At 43.5% G+C, this 18,963-nt stretch overlaps 1 protein-coding gene across 4 annotated transcripts in view; it reads right to left on the bottom strand.

Moving 5' to 3' along the window:
• EIF2AK4 (eukaryotic translation initiation factor 2 alpha kinase 4) overlaps nucleotides 1-18,963 on the bottom strand; it is a 97,600-nt gene that overhangs the window by 12,929 nt on the left and 65,708 nt on the right. For all 4 annotated transcript variants that reach the window (XR_006961302.1, XM_047075335.1, XM_047075334.1 and 1 more), the window contains exons 24-32: nucleotides 16,483-16,532; nucleotides 15,366-15,534; nucleotides 13,758-13,874; nucleotides 12,274-12,339; nucleotides 9,629-9,799; nucleotides 9,148-9,282; nucleotides 5,146-5,253; nucleotides 4,412-4,540; nucleotides 2,827-2,913 (exon numbers count right to left, since the gene is read on the bottom strand). Coding sequence is in view for 3 of the 4 variants with exons in the window: in XM_047075335.1 (XP_046931291.1) it covers nucleotides 2,827-2,913; nucleotides 4,412-4,540; nucleotides 5,146-5,253; nucleotides 9,148-9,282; nucleotides 9,629-9,799; nucleotides 12,274-12,339; nucleotides 13,758-13,874; nucleotides 15,366-15,534; nucleotides 16,483-16,532 (1,032 nt within the window). In the remaining variant the exon portion in view is untranslated. The remainder of the gene's footprint in view (nucleotides 1-2,826; nucleotides 2,914-4,411; nucleotides 4,541-5,145; nucleotides 5,254-9,147; nucleotides 9,283-9,628; nucleotides 9,800-12,273; nucleotides 12,340-13,757; nucleotides 13,875-15,365; nucleotides 15,535-16,482; nucleotides 16,533-18,963) is intronic.

The following is an 18,963-nucleotide window of genomic DNA, read 5'->3' on the forward strand; positions in this document are numbered from 1 at the left end:
TAAAAAAAACCAAAACAAAAACCTCTTTAAAAAATAACTAATTAAAGCCAAAATAATAACAATGTATTGTGGACTTTACAATATATGTAAGAAAAATATTTGGCAACAACAGCACAAAGAATGAGAGAAGGGAAATGGAAGTATTCTTATAAGGTTCTTACACGATAAGAGAAAGGCATATAACATTTTTTGAAGGGAGAATGTGTTAAGTTAAAGGTGTATATTGCAAACCCTAGAGAGGTCACAAAAACAGTCTCACCAAAAACGAGTAATGGTCAATAAAATAGTAGATACCAATCTAAAAAGAAGGCCTGAAAAGACAAAAATGGAAAAAAGAACAGATGGAATAATCAGAAAACAAATAGTAAAATGGCAGATTTAAACCCAACCATTTCGCTAACTGCATTACAAATTAATGTCTAACAATTCCAATTAAAAGGCAGGAATTGTCAGAGTGGATAAAGGCACAACTCAACTGCTGACTGTCTCTAAGAAACGCACTTCAAGACACAGGATGGAAACAGACATGTCATGCAAACACTAACCAAAAGACCTCAGAACAAGAAGTGTTATCAGGGATAAAGAAGAATATTTCATAATGATAAAGAGGTCAATTCATCAAACATATAAAATTCTAAATGTGCATTCACCAAATAACAGAGCTTCAAAATGCAAAACTGATAAAACTTTTGGAGAAATGGATGAATCTACAATGATAGCTGGAGATTTCAATACTCCTCTCTCAGTAACTGATTGAACATGTAGACAAAATGATTAGTAAAGATACAGAACTCTTGGGCAACATCATCATGTAATGTGGCCTGATATTTATCAAACACTCCTCCTAACAATGCAGAATACACATTCTTTTCAAGTGTACATGAAACATCACAGTAACAGACCATTGTTTTACTTTAAACCATGACTCAGTAAAATTAAAAGGACTGAAATCATATAGAATATGTATGTTCTTTGATCGCAAAGGAATTAAATCATTAGAAATCCTTAAAGAAAGATAGCTGGAAAATACCCAAATATCTGGAAGTAACCCGTGGATCAAAGAAGAAATAACCAAAGAAATTAGAAAGTATTCTGAACTATTAAAAAAATAAAAATAAAAGGGGTGCCTGGGCGGCTCAGTCGGTTAAGCATCCGACTCTTGATCTCCGCTCAGATCTCGATCTCAGGATTGTGAGCTCAAGCCAGGCACTGGGCTCCATGCTGGATGTGAAGCCTACTTAAAAAAAAAAAAAAAAAAAATTTCTGAACTAAATGAAAATAAAAGCACTACATATAAAAATGTGTGGGATGCAACTAATACAGTACTTAGAGTGAAATTTATAGCATTAAATAGTTCTACTTAGAAAAGTAAAATCTAAAATCAGTGGTCCAAGCCAGCTGCCTTTTTTGTTTTTTTTTAAATGCAAAGACTCAGATAGGATTTTAGGCTTTGCAGGCCAAACAATGTCTCTGCCACATACTATTTCTTTTTCTTTTTAAACAAAGAGTGTAAAAAAAATGTGTAGCTCACAGGCCATACAAAATAGGCTGTGTGCCAGATGTGGCCTATGGGCTGTAGTTTACCCCTAATCTAAAGTTCTATCTGAAGAAACTAGAAATGGAATAAACTAAATCCAAAATTTGCAGAATGAAGAGTGGAAATCAATAGAATAGAAAACAAATGAACATAAAATAGGGAAAAATCAATTAACATAAAAACACTGGTTTTCTGGGGCGCCTGGGTGGCGCAGTCGGTTAAGCCTCCGACTTCAGCCAGGTCACGATCTCACGGTCCGTGAGTTCGAGCCCCGCATCGGGCTCTGGGCTGATGGCTCAGAGCCTGGAGCCTGTTTCCGATTCTGTGTCTCCCTCTCTCTGCCCCTCCCCCGTTCATACTCTGTCTCTCTCTGTCCCAAAAATAAATAAACGTGGAAAAAAAAAAATAAAAAAAAAACAAAAAAACACTGGTTTTCTGAAAATACAAATAAGATTGATAAACCTCTAGTCAGGCTAGGGTTTTTTTACCTCACCAGTGGTTAAAAAAAGAAAAAGTGTGGGCGGGTTGGGGGGTAAGACATAAATTACCAATATCAAGAATGAAAGGGGATTATTACTGCATATCCCACAGACAGCGACAGGAAATATAGGAAAATTTAGATGAAATGGAAACATTCTGGGAAAGATCTACACTACCAAAAGTCACTTATTCAGAAACAGGCAACCAGAATAGCTCTCTATCAAGGCCCACGTGACTCTGCTGGGGAATCTGACCAGATATTTGAGGATGAAATAATACCAATGCTACACAAAATCTTCCACAAAGTGGAAGAGGAGAGAACACTGTCTAATTCATTTATGAAGCCAACATTACACAGATATCAAAACCTGACAAAGATTTAAAAGGGGAGAAATAGGTTGATTTTTTTCTTCAAAAACAGAAATAACGGTTAGGAGGTGGTATATTTATGAGCTTCGTAAGTTAAACGCAACAGAGTAAAACTGATTAGGAAACAGCCATAGGCTATGCCAACCAGCATTTCAGTGTAGTGATTATTCTTGTTTTCTTAGATGGAAAAGAGGAGCAAAGGAGGAAAGTAGGAAAAAGCTACTGCCACTGTGTTTGCATTTTTTAAGCTTGAAGGGAAGGATTCAGATGCAGATTCTCTCTTCCTCTATAGTCTTTCTCCAAGAATAGGTCCAGCCAACAAAATAATGGATTTCCACCCACACCCAAGGCCAGGGCCTTAGTGGGAAGTCAGGTGCTCCACAGTTAATACCCAGTTTGGAAAATCTGTTGAATTGTGAAAGATTTCCTTGGGTCTGTACCTTGACATAGCTTCGTCCTTTATCTGAGACAAGGGCCACGTAGGTGATTTCGTGATGTCTGCAGTATTCCTGGAGTTCTTCTTGGGACTGAAACAAACAAACCACAGTGTGTGAAATAAACACAGAACACCTATAGTGGCTTCAAGTGATTAAGGAGACTGCAAACACTGTGTTCAGCTAGATTTTCAAAGTGAATCACTAAACATGCTGACTTCAGGAGATATAAATATTAAGCCAGAAGAGTAAGAATTCAAAGGAGAATAAAACCTTGCTTTTCTTACATTCGCTATTGTCCTAAGGGGCCACGACCAATCAATGTGGTCAGGTTTTCAAAAGCTCCAAATCTTGATGGAAGGTGCCAAAAATTATACAATACGCATACACACAATGAAAAGGCCTCTGAGGGAAGCAAAGGCAGCAAAAAGAGTGGAAGGTGAGAAGCAGGACTGAAGCATAAAGTGAGCATCCGAGCAGAGATGCCTGCAGCGTATGTCACTGTGCAGGACGGAAGTCCCTGTTTCTGTAAGAGCTCTTCTCTAACAGTTTATGAAACAAGGAAACAAACGCCAAGAGGATGCTCCAACGATTCAAAATTATCGCTCAACATACTTCTAAACAAGAGGCTTTTTATAACGTGCACAAAAATGGACGGCAGCAGCCTTGGAAACCTCTTGGTAGGCGATGTGCAAGGAGCAGGAGGAAGGGTGGAGGCTGTTTCCCTGGGCATCTCTTCACGCTCCGGGGCACCTGAGTGTGGGTGAGCGTGCGTGCAACTTGATTACCTGGGAGCGCAGGCCCTTTTGTGATCAGCTGGTGGCAGTGCAGATGTTCTCTGAAGGCCCCCCCCTTCCTGAGGGGCCAGCAGGTTTGGGGGTGCCACCTCCCTCACTTCCATCCCCAGGGCAGGCTGCTGTGGGAGGTCTGAGGATATGTACGCACGCTAAACACGAAGTGCCTTTTGGAAGTGTGGTGGGTTGTGATGGCCCCGTGAAGATGTCCCAGCCTAATCCCTGCCAACTGATTAGGCAAATATATGTTGCCTTATATGGTAAAAAGGAACTTTGAGTTATGGATCTTGAGATAGGGAGATTATTCTGGATGATCTGGGCAGAAACAGTGGGCCTTGTGAGAGGGAGATGGGAGGGTCAGAGTTAGAGATCTAAGGACAGAAACAGAGGTGGAGAGGAAAGAAAATTCGACACTGCTGAGCTTGAAAGTGGAGGAAGGGACTAACAGGTGAGGGGTGCAGGAGGCCTCCAGGAGCTGGAAAAGTCAAGGGAAAGGATTTTCCCCCTAAAACCTTCAGAAGGACCCAGCCCTAGCGGAGAACCTTGATTTGAGCCCAGTGAAACTGGTATCAGACTTCTGAACGCCAGAAACGTGAGGTAATAAGCTTGTATTGTTTTAAACCACTAAGTCTGCGGTGATTTGCCACTGTAGCAATAAGAAGCTAACACGGGAAGTAACTCTAACCAGAGAGAAGTAGAGTCTGAGGGAACTCTAGTCTAAGGCTGGAGGGGACGATTTGCCATTGCAGCCGTGACTACATGCACTCAACCCACGGGCATTTTTTTTGTCTCATTACCTGCGACCAGTCATACATGATTTGTGCCGTGATTCCCACCGTCCAGAGTTTCTGGGTGAGGTTGATGGCCCTGGACATGGACATCTGGCCAACACTTACGACCAGGAGGTCACAAGAGCTGATTGTAACCTGGATGAGAAACAGAGTGCTTACATTTAGAGAAGCGAGACCAGCACTAGGAAGGAGGCACCGCTCGAGTGAAGAGAGCACCCTGAGATCTTATATAGTAAGAGATGTGCACATGGCTTGGCTTCAAAATGACTTAGCTTAAAAAAAAAAATGACAGTCAAAAAACTTTTATATTAGTTTTTTTTAGAAAGAAATTATTTCAACTATCCTAAGCTGTCGAGAAGATCTTCTTTTCCTCTGGGAAAACTAATCTTGTCTGAAACACAAAGGAAGAAAAAAAAACGTTTATAGCTGTGTAGAGTAGAGCAGGGTTTCTGAAAAAGGGGCTTTGACAGGAGTCTGCTAACAGCTAGAACATGTCACATTTACGTAGCGTGTCACAGTCGAGAGTGAGGCCTGCCAGGAGAAGACAGAGGAGCTGAGGTCCCTCAGCTACAGCTAAGGACACATACACAAGGATGGATGCCAAGTCTTAGGCTGGTCTATCATGGCAAAGATAGCTTCCCAAGGCCTCGGGCTATTGCTGCCACACCCAGGGCTGCATATAAGTGACTACGAGATGAAAAGACCACTCAAAGCCCACTGGAAAGCAAAACCGAACTTACAGGTTCTTCCATGTTGAGGATAGCAGCAGATATCTTGTCTATAGCTATGCTGACCCCAACAGCAGTGGGGATTGGCCCCAGAGCCTGTGGTCCTCTAAACTGGGGAATCTGTGAAGGAAGACACAGCTCTGGTTAGGAAATAGAGAAGAAACCGATCATGAGCAATGACTGAAGGGCACACACTTGTCAGCAACTTAACATCAAAGGGTTCAACGACAGAAAAGTGTGTGTGTGTGTGTGTGTGTGTGTGTGTGTGTGTGTGTGTGTGAGAGAGAGAGAGACAGAGACAGAGACAGAGACAGAGACAGAGACAGACAGACATGGGAGCAAGCACACATGCCATTTTAGGAAAATGTTAACCAATGTTGCATCTGGAGCTGCCCTGTTCAATATGGTAGCCACTTAGCCACATGTGGCTTGGACCTTTGAAATGTAGCTAATCTAAATTGACATGTGCTGTGTATGTAAAATACACACAGGTTGCAAAGACTCCGAATGAATAAAAAAAAGCATGTAGATTAGCTCAATAGTATTTAGATGTCTGATTACATGTTGAAATAATATTTTGGGTATACTGGGTTAAACATACACTGAATGCAAAGGCTTAGGAAAAAAAAGTAAAATAGCTTAAAAATTTTGATTCTATGTTCCATAAGAGATAATATTAAAATAAATTCCACCTGTTTCCTTTTTTTTTTTTCTTTTAAGCAGGCTCCATGCCCAATGTGGAGCCCAGTGGAGGGCTTGAGTTCACAACCCTAAGATCAAGACATGAGCTGAGACCAAGAGTCGGACACTTAACCGACTGAGCCACCCAGGCATCCCCCCATGTGTTTCTTTTTACTTACTTTATGTCATTAGATTATTTAAAATTACATATGTAGGTTCTGATTCTGGGCCAAGATGGGTAGCAACACTTCTATTTTTCCTGCCAAGTACAGCTAAAATTCCTGGACGTTACTTCTAAAACAAACGTAAGAAGCCTGTGAAGTGGAGAGAGGGGAGCAGACTGGCTAGGGACCACAGGATCTGGGGAATAACACATGGGGAGTTCCCTGGACTCGGTCTTTGCTTCATGTTTCTTGGATTGGGTGCTGGAGAAGCTGACAACCCAGAAATGCCAAGGAGAACCAACAAAAAAAAAGCCCCCAGGAAAACCTGCTTTGTCTAGACCAAGAAAGGGGCAACATGGCAGGGCAGAAAATGTTTAGAAAACACCTGCCCTGCTCCAGCCAAACACCACAGGAAAAAGCATAAGCCCCCTCCCACCAGCAAAGGCTGAGCAGGGGCCCACACATTCACCCAGATGTAAGGAGCCTCCTTCTCCTACCAAGTCTGAGCGGGGTGGCATCAGAGAAGACTCAGTGGGAGCCAGGACTCTCTTATCTGCCTGAGATAGTATCCTCCCCCCACCCCCCAGTGTCACTGGAAGCCAGGAACCAAAGGATATCAGACCCCCACCTCCATCCAAGCAGTAAGAAACCCACACTCCTTGGGAGAGTGGAGGAGGCTGAGTCGGGGACTGGAACTTTCTCAGCTATCCAGCAGCAACGAGGTTGCCCACCACTTCCCCCACCCCTCACAACAGTACCTGTAGAGGCATGGGGGAAACAGAACCAAGGAACCCCTCCCACCCTAGGGATGCTGAAGAAAGCTGAGGAAGGAACCTGAATCTTTACCCTTAGCCAATAGTACCAAGAACCCCCTGCCCCTCCAGTGTGCTATCAGAGGAGACCTGCCAAACCAGAAGATCTGGCTAAGCTCCAGACTCTCCTAACATAATACTTAAAATATCCAGGGTACAAGTGAGAATCATGCATCAGGGCAAGAACCACGAAGATCTCAAAATGTGTAAGAAAGACAACAGGGCGCCTGGGTGACTCAATTGGTTAAGCGTCCAACTTTGGCCCAGGTCAGGATCCCATGGTTCTTGAGTTCAAGCCCCACACTGGGCTCTGTGCTGTCAGTACAGAGCTCGCTTCGGATCCTCTGTACACTACCCCCTCCCTTGCTCTTGCGTGTACATGTTCTCTCTTTCTCAAAAGTAAACATTAAAAAAAAAAAAAAAAAAGACAATCCACAGGAGTGCCTGGGTGGCTCAATCAGTCAAGTGTCCGACTCTTGATTTTGGCCCAGGTCATGATCTCACAGTTCATGGGATCAAGCTGGACGTCTGGCTCTGCGCTGACAGCAAGGAGCCTGCTTGGGATTCTCTCTCTTCCTCTCTCTCTCCCCCTTCCCCACTCATGCTCACTGGCTTGCTCTCTCTGAAAATAAACATTAAAAAAAAAAAAAAAGACAACAGACACCAACACCAAGATGACAAAGATGTCAGAATTATCTGACAAGGATTTTAAAGCAACCATCATAAGAATGCTTCAACAAGCATTGTGAACAGGCTTGAAACAAACAAACAAAAAAAAGGTCTCAGCAAATAAGAAGGTAAAAAAAACAAAAACAAAGCTCTGGATGGGCTCAACAGCAGAATGGGGATAAGACGGGATATAGCCAATGAAATTGAAGATGACACAAGAGAAATAACTCAGTATGAAGACAGAACAGACCATAAAGCACAATGCCCCAGAACCTCAGGGATAGAACAAAAACTCAAACATTTGTCATCAGAGACCTAGAAGGAGAGGAAAAAGAGAGTGCAACTGAAGAGATCTTAGAATAATATGCTTGAAACATTCTCCCCAGGTGCAGTGGTGACGGGTGGGCAGGTGGGAAGTGGCAGGAGACCCTGTTACTGCTGGATTGCAGGGCAAGTTCAGCCTCCCACTCAGCTTTCTCCAGCACCACCACCCCCACAGGGAAGGTGGCCATGTTACTGCTTGGCTGGAGGCAGGGGTCCGAAATCCTTTAGTTCCTGGCCTCCGATGACCCTGTTCGGGGAGCACTGCCCAGGCAGATATGAAAGTCGCGGCTCCCACTTAGTGTTCTCTGATGCCACCCTGCTGGGGCTTGGTGGGGGGCACATTGGAAAAGGACATAAACCTCTAGATTCAAGAAACTGAGATAATCCCAAAGAGTATGAATCCAACGAAAGTCACACCAAGACCTGTCGTGATCAAATTGCAAACTAAAGACAAAGAAAAAAAAATCTTAAAAAGCATGGAGTGAAACCCAACTTTCTTCTAGGGGAAAATTCAAATAACAGCACACTTCTCGTCAGAAACCAGCAATTCTTCTCCTCCTGGGTGTCTTAGAGTTCGGCAGCTGAAGTAAAAAGCGTAACACTGTCTGATGTGGATCTCAATGTATGGAGAGGAAGTATTTAAGACAATTATATTATAAGTGGGGGGAGGGGTATAGGGACTTAAAGGGAGATAATGGTTTTATACTTCATTTGAACTAGTAAATGTCAGCACCAAAGATCTATATGTGACAGAACAGCTCTGTATCTCAATTGTGGCGGTAGTTACGGGACTCTACACATGTGATAAAATGGCACAGAATTACACACATACTGTGTACCAATGTCCGTGTCCTGGTTTTGATATTTTATTATAGTTATGCCAGATTTAACCATTCAAGGAAACGGAGTTCTCTTTGTGCTATCTTTGCAATTTTCCGTAAACCTCTAATTGTTTTAAAATAAAAGTTAGAGGTGCCTGGGGGGGTTAGCTGGTTAAATGTTCAACTCTTGATTTTGGCTCAGGTCATGACCTCACAGTTTGTGGGATCGAGCCCCACCACTGGGCTCTGTGATTGCTTGGGATTCTCTCTCCTCTCTCTCTCACCCAAACCCTGCTTGCGTGTGCTCATGCGTACTCACACACTCCCTCTCTCAAAATAAACATTTAAAGAAAATAATAAAAGTTAAAAACACTACAAATGAGGTTCACAATACATTTCTATTCCTCGATAAAAGGCATGTGGGTGACTCAATGATACCACTGGTTCAGTGTTTCTGAAGGTGTGAAATATTTCAAAATACCAAGTTATGAAAAAAATGAAACAATGCTAGAGTAAGTCAATTAATCCAGGGCAGGCTCTCACCAGCAGGTCATATCGGCCACCAGCCGCAAGGATTTCAGATATAGCCCTTTGCCTCCGTCTGATGACCGCCACAAACTGGAAGATGACTCCATTGTGCTGCTGCACCTTGTAAACCAAGCCCAAGTTGATCAAGACCTGTGAAGTGCAATCCCATGCAAACATGTCAAGGGCACTGTTGTCCATGAATCACATCACAGCACCAGTATGAATGTGGTACACAGTATAGCCTGCCAAGTAAGAGAAACTCTGCTCTCTTCAAGAATCCCCACTTTGCTGAAGCAGAATTGCTGTTCAATAGGAATCATGATGCTTGCAAGGAAATTCTGATTTAAGCCAAAATTATTACTAGATACCAACAGTTCCAAAATATAGAAAGTAGAATTCTGGAAAAATAAAACGCTTACTCGCATTAACTTAAAAAACCCATTTCCCCCTTGTGCTAATGCTACAAATCCATAATAGAATCCAACAGTTGCCAAACCTGTAACTTTATGCCAAATTTCTTCAGAAGTCCAACAATCTCCTCTAGATCTTTTAAGCCGTACTTCACCAACTGGGCCACACCTGTTTTCTGTTTTATTAACGAATTTATTGCTGGCGTGAGATCTTGCAAATCTCCCTTCTGCTCAATAAATTTGTAGAGTCGATACAGCTGGAAAGCAAAGAGGCACATTTAGCTTCCCATCCACGGTCGGGAAGATGCACTTTACATGGTGTTTTGGACACACGGGGGTCATGGCAAAGCTTGTGCACCTCCACGAGGAGGGTTTTTGTGGTCGGAGGCAATTTTAGCCTTTACTGGGATCCTGACTAAGATTACCCTTTTCCCACAACTTGGAAGCACCTCACATAAGTGCTTCTGGCACCTGCTCCCAGTCAATGCTGACCCCTGCAGAGCAGAGCCTAGTCCCCAGTAGAGCCACCATTACAGATTTCCAAGCCAGTACTGTTCCTCGTTACCTTCCTCATTCTCATCTACCCCTGTTACTTCAGGCACAGAAATCAGGGGTGGAAAGGTCAGGTCTGACTGGTTCTCATTCTATTCTGAATTAGCCAGAAATTCCCTCTCCTCCCTTTGCTGGAGTAATTCCTGTTTGGAGCCTTGGGGCACAGCTCGGGTGTTACCTCCTGCAGGCAGCCTCTAGATCCTTCCTTCCCTCTGATTTACACCTCCACCCCAGCTCTCAGCTGCTGCACCCACTGTCCTCCACAGGAGGGCAGTGGCTAGAGATTTTCTGCGGGCCCGGCCCAGTTCCTGGCACACAGCAGGTGAAGGAGGAAGGAACTATGGTCATACACCAGAAAGAAAATTCGCACTTTAGCTTCTGGGAGTTAAACAAAATTCTAGCTATTTTAAGACTATGTAAGTATAACCTGGCTCAACAATAAACTGGCACATGGAAACCAAGAACTGAATGAAGACTCAGCTTAATACAGTTTAATAACCATAAATTACTTGTATTTCTTCTCAAGTTTTAACATTAAATTACCCCCATGAATGAGGTGCAAAAACAGTAGAGACAATATCCCCAGATCTGGGTCCTTCACCCCGTCACCAACAAACTCTACGTAACTTCGAACAAGTTACAAAATCTCTCTGCGCCGAAGATCCTTCGTCGTTAAACAGAAGACTGGGCCCGACACTGGCTTACAACACTTCTACCTTCTTTTCTAAGATCCTTAGAGTTCCATTTGTACATAATGAGAGCATTCAATGTCTTTTATCAAGTGCTAATTCTTCCATTTTTAAGCCAATCAAACTTCAAATTAGTGCTTATCATCAAGCACCCAGAGATGTAACAAAAAGAGGCTGACATTTTGACAACGGATGCAGCTATCTATCATGTGCAAATGTGAAATATTTTTGCAAAGTGGTATTAGTTCCAAGAACCTTTTGGGTCTGAACCTTCAGGTAAGGAATCGCTGGATTGGGCAGTTTCCTGAGTAGATTCCTTGTGCTATTTATGTCTGGGATTCTATCTGCTCATCGCTATATGCTGTGTAATGCCTACAGTATTATGTAGGTACTGTGCTTCATGTTAAAATATTACGGCTCTGGTCACTTTGTGTTTCATTAATATCTCTTACAATACTTAATATCTAAAATTTAAGCTGGCTTAATTTCTCGAACTCCTAGTACTATGCAATCTGGTTTACTCTCCCTACGCCTACAGACTGTGTGCTGATTGCTTCGAGCTGAGATCTGGGTGTGCCGTGTGTGTGCAAGTTGTGTTAGAGAGCCGCGGGTAGACCTGTGCTGCACGGATACCCCCATGGCTTTTTACAGGCCAATATGAATGGAGTTGATAGCAGTCTATGGACTCTTCAACTGACTCCTTTAATATCCCTAGCGCTGTGCCTACAGCCCACACTGTAGGGGTCCTCAAGAATGAACACCTCTGCCCAGTCTGTGCACGATCATATTTTCATCTATTTCATACATGAATTTGCTGATCATCACAAACTCATGGAACTGAGTGCCCGACCAGGGCCGGAGGGGTTCGGGGCAAGTTTAAAGAAGTATCTCTTCTTGTATAAGTACTAAGGAAAATGTCATGACTCCATGAAGCGTGGGTTACTGTGTCAAAGATCAGAGACCAATCTGAAGCCTCTCGAGAGAACATGACAAACCTGTTTACCCCACGAGATATACTGCCACTGCGATCAAATATAAGATTTCAGGAAGAAATGTACCAGAAGGCAGGAGCTTTAACTCAACTCTGAGGTGTTAGGAGATTGGGAGGGAGGGGATACAGTGGTGGGGGAAACCCAGATGATCTGCAGAGCTCTGTGCCTCAACCCAGTCCCAGAGGATCTATTTCAGAAGAGGACAGCTCGTGCTAGACCCACTCAGCAGGAGGCCGTGGCAAGCACAGCCCTTACACGGTGTAAGAGCAAAGCATCTGGTGATCAAGAAAGAAGGGGATGATGACTGCACGTTAAGCAGCAGCATGGAGACGCAGGCTTGGATCACAGCGCTGGGCTCTCTTCCCCTGATCCCGGAGGTTGCCATGGTACCGATTAACACTAGAGGGCAACCGGTCTGGGAGGCGACAGGGGACATTCTCTGGTATCACAAAGTTACAGAGACATGTAGACGTAGTAGCGCCGTGACAAGGTACTTACACTATTAGACGACAAAGACAGATTACAAAACTTGGCTTCCACTTCTGTCCTCGTCAGCTTTTCTGTCTAATGTGGAGAGAAAGGTAACAGCGAGAGTCACCAAATTTGGCCCCGAACAAGATATAATATTATTCAGGCTAATTCTGACAAGCATATCTTCTACTCCAGACAAACTGCTTTCTAATCATGGAGGATGGATTAATTCTGTGATTAGGAAAAAAAAATTTTTTTTTTCAGTTCACATAAAAGACTTAAAAGGGGGAAGGTGCACTTGCTGAATGGTGAGGCAACCCTGAGCTGGACTGGCCGAACCAGAGTGCTTCCGTTTGGATGGCACGGGAGTAACTGATCCGTGTTCCCCAAACAAAAGCCACATGCGGACAGGCTCTGAGCATTGCGTCCCATGCCGGCAAAGAGGCTGTGGCTGTGGGACAGGAACAAGAAGGACGTGGAGCCCCCCTGCACAATCCCTGGTGTTCCTGCCAGTGTCCTACTGACGTAGTAGGTCTGTTACAGACCAACAGCAACAATATTTGGGGCTAAAGCACCACTGAGAAGCACACAGTGAAATTAGGGCCCTGGATGCATACCAGTCAGATAAGAGAAAAGCTAGTTAGGTTTTGGGGGGGCACGAGGTGGGGACCTGGGTGGCTTAGTCAGTTAAGCATCCAACTCTTGATCTCGGCTCAGGTCACGATCTCACGTTTCGTGAGTTCAAGCCCCACGTCAGGCTCTGCGCTGACAGCACGGAGCCTCCTTGGGATTCTCTCTCTCTCCCTCTCTCAGCCCCTCCCTTGCTCATGCTCCCTTTCTCAAAATAAATAAAGGAACTTTAAAAAATGAAAATAGTTAGCCTTTTTTGATGTACAGAAAACCAGCACAGTAAGCCAGCAGAGGCTTCCACTATCTGTTCTGACTCAATCACACAGCTTTTGGCACTTTAGATTACTCAATCTCCTGGATGCCTTATTTATTATAAAAACCGTATTTAACATGAAAAGAAATCAGAAAAGCATTCACCTTCAATTCAGCACTGTAACACTATTTAAGATTTTCGGTGGTTCCCCTCCAGGCTCTGCACGCATACCGTAGAGTATCTACACACATACTAGAGAGTAATGAACCCTACGATGCAGCTAAATTAGCAAGAGTAACTAGACATAGCGCTGCCCCAGCCCCACAGGAAGGAGGTGCTAAACGAGGCCCCACCGAAGTTGAGACCACTCTCCCCCAGTCCAGCTGGTCCAAATCTATACATTAGTTTACTGATAAGTACAGGTGTTGTTGGAAGAACTAAGGGCAGGGCATAGCCTTTTATTCTCAATATAGACACTCCCTCCAATTGGTTTTTTTTTTTTTTTTACCTTAGAGCAATGAGGGAAGGAGATAAAACTCCAAACTCAGTCTTATGGTTACATCACAAAGAAAATATTTATCAACTATCGGTATCTTTCAATCTCAAGTCCAAGTAATTAAATGCTTACCACGGCATCATACAGAATAACATAGACTTGACTGAGTTTATCTTCTGGGATCCCACAGTGTAAGAGGATTGCTTTCAATAACATGGTATGGTTCAGGTAAATACTGTAATTTCTTTCCTAGGATACAAGAGAAAAAATGTTGGTTTCATTATAAAAGTAGTATAAGTACATGACCAAATCCAGAATCTTCCCACCAACTTGCCATCCCTGCAGGGCATTGTGGGAGGACTGAATCTTAGCATATTGCCTTCTAATTTATTTTTTTTCATTAACATTGCTTTTACATTGTTAAAACCAGAGTATAATATAATCAAACGCCTTTAAAAAAAAAATGTTTATTTATTTCTGAGAGACAGAGTGCAAAGAGGGGAGGAGCAGAGAGAAAGGGAGACACAGAATCCGAAGCAAGTTCCAGGCTCTGAGCTATCAGCACAGGGCCCGACGTGGGGCTGGAACTTACGAACCGTGAGATCATGACCTGAGCCCAAGTCGGACGCCCCATAATCAAACACTTTAATATAGAGATCCAAAATACTTTGGTTTTCAGCTATGGTGAAAAGCCTGAGTGAGTTTACACAGATTTCAAAGAGGGAGAGGATCTGGTTCAACAGTAACTGACGTTTAAGGACGGGCTGGTGGAACAGCTGTCATGACTTCTGTCCACCTGAGGTGATTAGCCAGCATTCACAGAGCAGTGAGCTACACGCGGCAGGGTATACAGCAAAGTGGACACAACAGCTCTGCCCTCAACCAGCGGGTGGCGCCTCACCTCAGGGGCTGTTGGGTTGAGAAGGAAAGGTGGCTGGCCAGCTGATGAGGGAGCAAGCAGGCTTTCGGGACAGAAGGGGTGCAAATGGCAGCTGGAAAAAGAGGTCTTTCTAGACAAGGGACAACGTGACCGGCACGGTGGTGGGGGTGAGTGGGCTCTTATGTGGGATGCGGAGGGAAGGCTTGAGGAAAGCAAACAGTTATGCCAGAGCAGTCTCTACTGGCGAGGCAGGATGCAAGCTCAATGGAAAGAAAGTAAAGTTGGGGAGCTGAGAGACAGCGTGGGGTATGGGGGGGGGGTCACAGAGCGTTCTTAACAGGGTGAATGTTCTAAAAGCATCCTAGGGGGCACCTGGGTGGCTCAGTTAAGAGTCCAACTTTGGCTCAGGTCATGATCTCACGGTTCGTGAGTTCGAGCCCCGCATCGGGCTCTGTGCTGATGGCTCGGAGCCTGGAGCCTGCTTCAGATTCTGTGTCTCCCTTTTTCTCTGCCCCTCCCCTGCTCATGCTCTCTTTCTCTCCCAAGAATTAAAATAAAATAAACAGATAAATACATTTTTTAAAAGCATCCTAGGAATCTTAGCTGATTTCTTGCATTTTGGAAGAATGGGCAGAGAAACAATGCCCTTCCCTCAAAGCAGATAAAAACAAGACCCATTCCTCTCAAGGTAGAGGGAGGAGCCTGAGATAAACCCAGAAGTAACTTCATCAAACTCTTAGTCATTTTAGTAAAATGTGACCCCCTACTGGTAAAGCCTGGGGTGGGGGGAGGGGGGCGGGGGAAACAGGGTCAAGGAATCTAGCGGGATGACCTTGGCATGTTAGACTCTGGAAAGTCACCTGAAGCGCTGGGAACTCCTGGATGATTTCACAGATCGTATAGATGATTTCGGCAGTGGGCAGAGAGCTGTTGGTGGTAGATGTGACAATATCAAATGCACACTCCAGAAGCTCTTTGGGATGAAATCGGTCTAACTTTCGAGGTCTGAACACACGTTCTATGCAGTATCTGGAGAGAGACACCCAGATTTACAAGGTTGCTGCTTCCTGGAATCAAATATGCTTAAGAGGTTATGGAACAAGAGAAAAGAAATCTGAGAAAATGAATCAGTGGTAGGATCAAGAGGCTTTAAAGAGAGATTTAAGTGCCAATTCCTAGGGCTGCCACTAAGTACAGGGCTTGATTTGTTCTTTAACGTTTGAAACAGAGATGAAGTTGCATGCAAGAAATAATTTTACCTTTAGTGCTTGCTTTCTACCCAGTGACACACCTCAGGCCTCTGCCTGTTCATTGTTCACTTGCAGCTGAGAGTAAAACCATTTGTAAAGGGCTCTGACTTCCTTTGAAGAACGACGCTTTAAAGCAGGGTGCCTCGTTGGCAACAATACCGCTCCAATTTATGGAGATCACGCTGTTTGACCCCTGTGGCAGCTGAATGTACAGAAAAACCTTTTCCACTGCCAAGTGCCTGGAGGTCCTCAGCATCCAGCATTCCTGCTGGGTTTACTCCACTTCTCTACAAGCAGCTTTTGTTCAGTTACCTGCGTCGGCAGTTTTCACACAGAGACCACTGGCCGTTTGTCCCTCCAATTAAGGTTTACAAGGAGCCATCTGTGATCCAGAGCCGCCAGATGTTTTTGTCAAGCAACCATTTGTGAAAATAATTAGTTGTGTTGCTTGGGGACGTTAGAAGGTGCAGAATAGACTGCAGGAGCTTCGGGGTGCCTGCCCAACTGCTACATTTGTTCTAAAGAGAAGGCCGACAGTCTGTGTCCCTCTTTTATTAAAAGGGGTACTGTGGTTGGGTATTTTAATCATACTCCAAGCTCATGACTTTAAACCCCAAATTCAAACCCCAAATTCTTTGCTGTGTCTGGAGCATAGATGACAAAACATCCTCCTTTGGCTTCTTTCCCACATCCACCAAATGAAACTGAAACCCCCATTGTTTCGTACCGTTTCAAATTCAATATATTGTTTCTCGCAACGTATCTTGCAAAAGGAACCTGAAAAGCAAAGTTTCAAAGGTCGATGTTAAAATGTGCCCAAACCCACTCCTTTTGGTTTTTTAAGAACAGCTTTGTTGAGATATAAAGTCCACCCTTTTAAAGTGTACAATTCAGTCAGTCAGAGAAAGACAAATATCGTTATGACTTCACTTACATGAGGACTTTAAGATACAAAACAGATGAACTTAAGGGAAGGGAAGCAAAAATCATATAAAAACAGGGAGGGGGATAAAACATAAGAGACTCTTAAATATAGAGAACAAACAGAGGGTTGCTGGAGGACTTGTGGGAGGGGTATGGGCTAGATGGGTAATGGGCATTAAGGAATCTACTCCCGAAATCAGTGTTGCACTATATGCTAACTTGGATGTAAATTAAAAAGTAAATAAATTTAAAAAAATAACAAAGTGTATGACTCAGTGGTTTTTAGTCTATTCAGAGTTGGGCACTGCTCATCATTCACATTCCTTGAAATGTTCCTGACTCGGTCAGTCAGCAGTAGATCTACTGTGGGGCATGCTACCAACCTTACTCACTGTGGCACTTCTTAGGTTTTTAAATTTGAGAAAAACTTTTCAAGTTTATTTATTTGAGGGGCTGGGCAGAGAGAGAGGGGGAGAATCCCAAGCAGGCTCCAGCAATTTCAGCACAGAGCCTGATGTTGGGCTCGATCCCACAAACCTTGAGATCATGACCTAAGTCAAAACCAAGAATCAGAAGTTCAACTGACTGAGCCACCCAGATGCCCCGAGAAAAACTCACTTTTAATTAAACACACTCTGTCCAATTTTATTATGCCAAATTGCGATCAGCAAGATCAGCACAAGTTACAGTAAAACCTTGGTTTGTGAGCATAATTAGTTCTGGAAACATGTTTGTAATCCAAAGCACTTGTGTATCAAAGCGAATTTCAAGAACCACCGTCTCAGTTGTGACCATGTGACATTCGGCATCATGTACTCCTCATGATGCACGACATCACTCATTTATCAAGTTAAAATTTATTAGAAATGTTTGCTCATGGGGCACCTGGGTGGCTCAGTCAGTTGAGCATCTAAATTCAGCTCAGGTCATGATCTCACGGTTCTCAGGTTTAAGCCCCGTGTCAGGCTCTGTGCTGACAGCTCAGAGCCTGGAGCCTGCTTTGGACTCTGTGTCTCCCTCTCTCTCTGCCCCTCTCCTGCTCATGCTCTTGGTCTCTCTCTCTCAAAAATAAATAAAAATACTTAAAAAAAAAAAAAAAGAAGAAGAAGAAGAAATGTTTGCTTGTCTTGTGGAACACTCACTGAACAAGTTACTCACAATCCAAGGTTTTACTGTATTTGGTTACCCGTGAATTTTTTTTTTATATCTATTTTGCCCATTCCCCTCCCCCTGCCCTCACCCCTGACTTCCTGCCTTTGGCAGTCACCAGTTTGTTCTCTGTATTTAAGAGTCTGTTTTTTGTTTTGTTTTGTTTTTAGATTCACATAAAAGTGAAATTATATGGTACTTGTCATTCTCTGATGTATTTTACTTGGCATAATACCCTCTGGTTCCATCCATGTTGCAAATGGCAAGATTTCATTCTTTTTATGGCTGAGCAATATTCCACTCTATGTATATACCATATCTTCTTTATCCATTGAACTATCAGTGGACACTTGGGCTGTTTCCATATCTTGGCTACTATAAATAATATTAATTATACAAATAACTGAATGTTTTTTTAAATTAATTTATTTATTTGAGATAGAGAAAGCGAAAGGACAAGAGGGGCAGAGGAGCTGAGGGGGGGGGGAGACAGAGGGAGGGAGGGAGGGAGGGGGAAAGACAGGGAGAGAGAGAATCTTAAGCAGGTTCTATGTTCAGTGGGGAGCCCCATACACAGCTGGATCCCATGACCCTGGGATCATGACTTGAGCTAAAATCAAGAGTTGGACTCTCAACTGATTAAGCCACCCAGGCGTGTCTAACTGAATGTTTTTTAAAGTATCATGTATGATAATGCAGTCAAAATGGGTCTAATCTCTTATGATAAATTCCCTGATTTTTCCATGATCTTCTAGAAGTTCTTAACCACCCGCTAATAATAACCACAACTTATAAAATCATTGTCTGACTGTCCCAAGAGATCTGACCCAGTACCATTAACTATGGATCAAATTCTCAAAGGTACTCACTTTTTATTTGGGAGGACTGAGTATTAGCTTACAGAAAGGGAGCTCAGGTTTAAAAATCTGCACTGTAGGGGTGCTGGGTGGCTCAGTGGGTGAAGCATCCAACTCTTGATTTTGCCTCAGGTTATGATCTCACTGTTCCTGAGTTCAAGCCCCACATAGGGCTCCATGCTAACAGTGCAGAGCTTGCTTGAGGTTCTTTCTCTCCCTTTCTCTGCCCCTCCCCAGCTCTCTCTCTCAAAATAAATAAAATAAACTTTATTATTTTA

The sequence above is a fragment of the Lynx rufus genome, unplaced genomic scaffold (genome assembly GCF_022079265.1).
Source record: "Lynx rufus isolate CCGP_SWC_20201006 ecotype Redwood Valley unplaced genomic scaffold, mLynRuf1.p SCAF_13, whole genome shotgun sequence".
NCBI classification, from domain to species: domain Eukaryota; kingdom Metazoa; phylum Chordata; class Mammalia; order Carnivora; family Felidae; genus Lynx; species Lynx rufus.